General features: G+C 39.5%; 1 protein-coding gene across 1 annotated transcript; it reads right to left on the reverse strand.

Moving 5' to 3' along the window:
* Positions 1-324: 324 nt before the first annotated feature.
* On the reverse strand, positions 325-5,303 carry LOC148547486 (serine/threonine-protein phosphatase 7 long form homolog). Its single transcript, XM_088495462.1, has 6 exons — positions 5,193-5,303; positions 4,887-4,949; positions 1,248-1,669; positions 954-1,091; positions 789-879; positions 325-669 (listed from the first exon to the last, which is right to left on the reverse strand). The coding sequence occupies exons 1-6, from the start codon at positions 5,301-5,303 to the stop codon at positions 325-327; spliced, it is 1,170 nt and encodes a 389-aa protein (XP_088351588.1).
* Between the last annotated feature and the right edge of the window lie 331 nt (positions 5,304-5,634).

A 5,634-nucleotide genomic window follows, 5' to 3' on the forward strand; every position in this document is an offset into this window, starting at 1 on the left:
CCTTCTCCTGTTTCAAATTGTGACATACCCCAATAGTGTTGATGCATTGGAAATGACGGGGGTGAACTGTGTCTGAGGTACATACTGGCTTGAGAACTGAGGTTGTTCTTGTGGAAGCAAATTTGGCCCTGATGGTGGCGTTGACTGTGGCTCCTGTTCCTCGTTGTCATCATCCACATCTTGACTACCCTCATCCATATCATCATTACCCTGATCCATATCCTCATTACCCTGATCCATATCCTGATTATCCTCATCATTCTCTTGAACAACAAAACTCGACAAATTCAAGCGGTCCCCAAATTTTGATTGGTACCAGTACATTTAAGTGTCCAGTGGATACTGTGAAGGCATGGGAAGCTCAGAAAGAACGTGGTTATACCTGTTTGTCCAATGCATGACCCAGAATGAATGACTCGGTGCCGTGGCCCAGTTAAGATTCTTAGGACCAGTCAGGACTTCTCCATGCGCCTTGTCCAGATTCCATTCCTGATGAGGTACTCCCTGAATGAAACCGAACTGTCGCCTAATCCTATCAATAGCATGCCACTCGATACATTCGAATGACACCAACGGCACTGTTGCGCTCCAGACAACCGACTGCACGTAGATTTCAGCAGGAATTATGTTTGGATCCACGCGATCCACAGCATAAGCAGTCCAGACAAACTGGCAAAAAATAAATGAAACTCATAATTACAACCCACATAACAGTTACAATTACAATGCTTCATCAGATTTAGCTAAACCCTAAATTCGAAACTAATAGATCTTTAATGAAAACAAACCTGGCCGTCCTGAAGTTCATCAAAGGCCTTCCTAAAGTGACTTAGCATCAGATATCTATATCGTCGGTCATCACACTCCCAGTTACGCCACCTAATATGATATATTTATTTAGTGCAACTGAATTCTAAATATCTACATACGGATACATTGTAACATAATATTACCTGTTTGCTAGCGAAAAATTGCGGGGTTCCCTAGGAAGCGGCGATAGATAAGGCAGTCGGATCCAAGCCCATCCGAGCAGAAGTGTTAGTGGACCATCGATTTCTTTACAGTTAAAGCGAGATGCCCTGTACAATGCCCTGTAGAGGTGTGCTAAGCATGCTGATCCCTAACTATACTGTCTAATACTGCCGAAATCACGAAGCAAGGGTAGAAACTTCCAGTGCACACCTACCCCAGATTTATCCCCAAACAAGATCGTCCCAATCAGCAACATAATGTGGCACTTCACATACCTCTGTATACTTATTTCATCAGTCAACTGAAAGTTTTCTTTTAGATCACGCAGCCACGTCAGTTTTATACAGCATCCTCTGCACTCCTGCTTACGCGGTGCAACTCCAAATTGATCCAAATACTCCGCTTCCAAGGCTTCGAAACTACTCATTGTCATCCCTGTAACTGGAAGATCATCCGTTGGTAGACCAAGAATTAGAGCCACATCTTCAAGAGTCACAGCACATTCACTAATGGGAAGGTGAAACATATGTATATCTGGGTGCCACCGTTCGATTAGAGCATTTATCAGTGCTTTCTGACATTGTACTACACCAATCTGAGATGCATGGTAAAACCCAGTAACTCGTAAGTGTTCTTCCACCCTATCGTTGTATCGATCCGGAGAAACTGGATGGTTACATATCAGCATTCTTAATTTCTACAAAAAACATAACAAATTATTAGTCAAGTTATTAAATATTACTAACTAACTACTAAGAGGGAAGAATTTTTTAACTACAGCAAGTCATTAACAAAATTTGCACAACTAACTCGACAACGCATATTACTTGAAACCACACAACATTCATAAATTATTTGACTATATCAAACTAAAACAAATATTTATAACTTCTAAATTGAATTATTGATCCCTAAAATTTCTCAAAACTAACTATTAATAACATCAACTAATACATACATTCCTAATCAATTCTCAAGAATATTACAACATTATAGATGCTGGTTATTTATTTATATCCGGTAGATCCCCAATTGTTCTAATATATAACATTATAATTTGCAATATTAATTATCTATTAAGTATTACTTAAGTAAAATTAAACATGTAACACCCTAACTATCAAAATGTCACGCTTCCGGCTGCGCCACTCTGATAGCTCGAGTATTACCACGACTCTTATAATATTTAAGACTAAAATATGAGCCTGTTTAAAACTTAAAACCGCATAACCTTTCGATAACTCTTTTTTGTGAAAACCTAAACATACATGTACATGCAAAATCAGATACAACTTTAAGATATATATATATATATATATATATATATATATATATATATATATATATATATATATATACATACACACACACTAATTTACAAATATACATATCATAATTTCCTATCCCTCTTACAAACATAATAAAGATAAAGGCGAGGGAAAACAATAGCTACGGTAATACAAAAGGACCGAATAAACAGAAAATGAACATAACTCTCCTAAAGCTTCGTCTTCCATATCCTGAAAAAGAATAACCTGTAGGGGAATGAGAACGTCGTCCTCGCTTGTTCTCACTATAGGATTACAGAAATTGCTATAACAAGATACGTAAAGATAAAATCATTCTTAGAGTTCAGTGACCATTACTCGTCTTATGAGTCTTTCCAAAAACCATAGGTTCACATTCGTAATCCAGAAAGTTCCTTTTTGAAAACTTGCTAAATTTCTCAAATATTCTAAAACAAAACCTTTTTCCTTTCTTAAAGAAAATGTCTGAAAAGTTTTCCCTAGACTGCAACCATGAAAGCAGTTACCTACGCGGTATAAATGATCATCCCGTTCCAAGCATAGGTTCATTAAGTCTATACTGAACCAATTAGATACTTTATACAGAACTAGGACTCAATATACCAATCACGGCCTCAAGCCCATCCAATCCAACACGGCCCCCGGCCCAAACAGCTCAATCAGCAACCAACTCATCACAAACCAATCAATTCAAACACAATCACAATTAATGTGGTTCAAGCACAATCAAGAGCAATTACAACAAGTATAACAGTTAGCAGTTAACATAAGTATTCACATAGGCAAACCAAATACAATATGCACACCCAAACAATATCATATAGATGCAAATGATGAATGCCTGTCCTACTGGCTGTGATATCACATTGTCGGTTCAATTGCCAACCCGACACATTCCCATGGGAATGTTGCCCTTCGGTCACGTATAAATGGGAACCCTCTGGGATAACGTGCCCGCCACACGGTCCAGGATGTTAGTGCCTGCACACTCTAGTGATCCGAAAGGATGTGAGTGGGATACTTTGCCTCCGACCTCACATCTACACGTAAGCGGGATTAACCACCGTCCTTACGCGGGCGCTGCAACCTCGACAAGCGGGATTAACCACCGTCCTTGCCAGGCGCAAGCGACTTATCAACAATCTCGTCATTTATCAATTCTCTCAGCATAAGCGGGACGAACCCGGCCCTTATGCCTACCAACCAATAACTCATCAATCTTGATGATATCCACAATCAATCAGGCTCAATAACTGATTTCAAATTCATTCTTGGCCCATTTCCTTTTAAATAACAAACGTATTCAATTCACATCTTGCCAAGAATTACTTTTCAAAATGGAGCCACTTTCCAACTCTTTCCAACACTTCCAAACAATCACGAAACCAGGCCAAACTCAAATCTCTTTTGAAAGACTCAAAATCATTCATTTCTAAATCAGGATTTGGTCATAAAATTCCTTAGCAGAGTCTCAAGACTTTAGGGGAGAATAACCTAACTCATTTCGTAAATTCATTGAAAACCTCTGAAACCTTAACTTCTTGGTTTAATTAAATAAAATTGAATTTAAACCAAAATAAAATCATGTGTCCAAATATTCCGAACCAATTTCAAAACCAACTTACTTAGACCAAAACCAAGTCATTTAAACTGAAAACTAATTTCAGTTTCATTCTTCATTCTGTTTCCAAAGGCTTGTGAATTGTATCATTTTTACTAAGTCAAAGTTCTAGTTAATACTTCAAACTTTTCCCAAAATGTCATAAAGTGAAATAGATTAATTGAAAATCAAGTTTCTTTTAAATCCATTAAAACCCCCTCCAAATCTGTTTACTTAAATCAAATTCCAAAACATAAAAATTTTCATATTTAAATTGATTTTTAAGGCATAATTCCTTTCTTAATAATTACACCCAAATTATAAAAATTTTCTTAATAAGGCAAGTTCAAACATAATTTATTTATCAAACATTTAATTCAAATCATAATTCATTATTTTCAAAATAACGTTCCAATCAAGGTATCAGATTTTTATAGAAATTTCGACAGCATCTCCCCTAAAACTTGGACTTTGCCACCCTTTCCGGGTCCCAACCAAACTAATCCTCAACTCTTTTTAAAAGGGATTCAAGACCAAATCAATTTCCAGTAAGAGAAATTAAGACTTTAATTACTAAAATCATTTCAATTCAAAACAACCAGAAACCTCTATTTTGAACAAAATCATACATTATTTCAATCAAACCAGCAATCATATTCATCCAATACAAATCAGGCAATTTATAAGACTCACTTAATCACAAAAAATGCATTTCGCACATCATATCTATTTATAACAATTCTAATTTAAAATAAATGAGTTTATTTAAAAAGCCCCTACCTTGGCTCGTTGAAACCATAACCCAAACGCGTCATAGAAACCTTCTCTCTCAACTCGAAATTACCGGCAGCTTGAATCACAGCTTCACTCACGTTCGCAGTAACCATAGCAACTCTAATCGCAACATATAATAATCAGGACTCGACCCCACGTTACCAAAACTCATATTCATTAACCAAACACAACCGAATACTAACGCGAGGCTTTTCGAAACATAAATTACTTACTGAGCTAGCGAAACGAAGCAGCTGCGAACTCCGAGCACGACACGCAAGCATCGATATACAACCCTGTGACAAATAACGTTACAACGCCTCAGCCGAAATTATCAGAACAGCGACAAAAGGCTCCTCGAACCAAAATGCTTACGAAGACCGAGGGAGAATGGCTGAACCGAATAGCGACGGTCTCCGAACCGATTCGGCGACAGCCCGGCAGCCACCTTAAGCGGCAGCAAGGACTTGAACAACATGTAGCGACAATGAAGTTTCCAGAAGCTCAACAGAAAGGAGAACCAGCTTAAAAATCCTTACCGACAAAGTTTTTCCAGCGACTAAGTTGCATTCTCCGGCGGCAGAGACGGCGAAGCAGCTCGGAACGGCCAGCAACAGTGGCGGCGCTAACCCAGCACCAACATCCACCATCGTCACCACTTTCCTCTCCGGTCAGACCCAACGGCCGCAACTCAGCCGCAGCAACGATGAAACGACAGCAAAAGGATCAGCCTCAACCCGCGATGGTGGCTCTTCGGCGCGACACCAGCACAACAGGAACGGCGGCGGTGAGATCCCAACAGCGACGAGTTTCCCGGCGACAGAACAAGCAGGACTGGCGATGGCAAGGAGGCCCGGCGACGGCGACCCAGGCGGCGATGGTCTCCCCTGTCGCGCCCTCCCTCTCTTTGCTGTGCAAACTCCCATCTCCCTCTCTCTTCATGCTCGCCGACAGAGGCAAGATGGCGGCGACTCAGCAAGG

The sequence above is a fragment of the Arachis ipaensis genome, chromosome B8, assembly GCF_059453495.1.
Source record: "Arachis ipaensis isolate K30076 ecotype BB chromosome B8, ASM5945349v1, whole genome shotgun sequence".
NCBI classification, from domain to species: domain Eukaryota; kingdom Viridiplantae; phylum Streptophyta; class Magnoliopsida; order Fabales; family Fabaceae; genus Arachis; species Arachis ipaensis.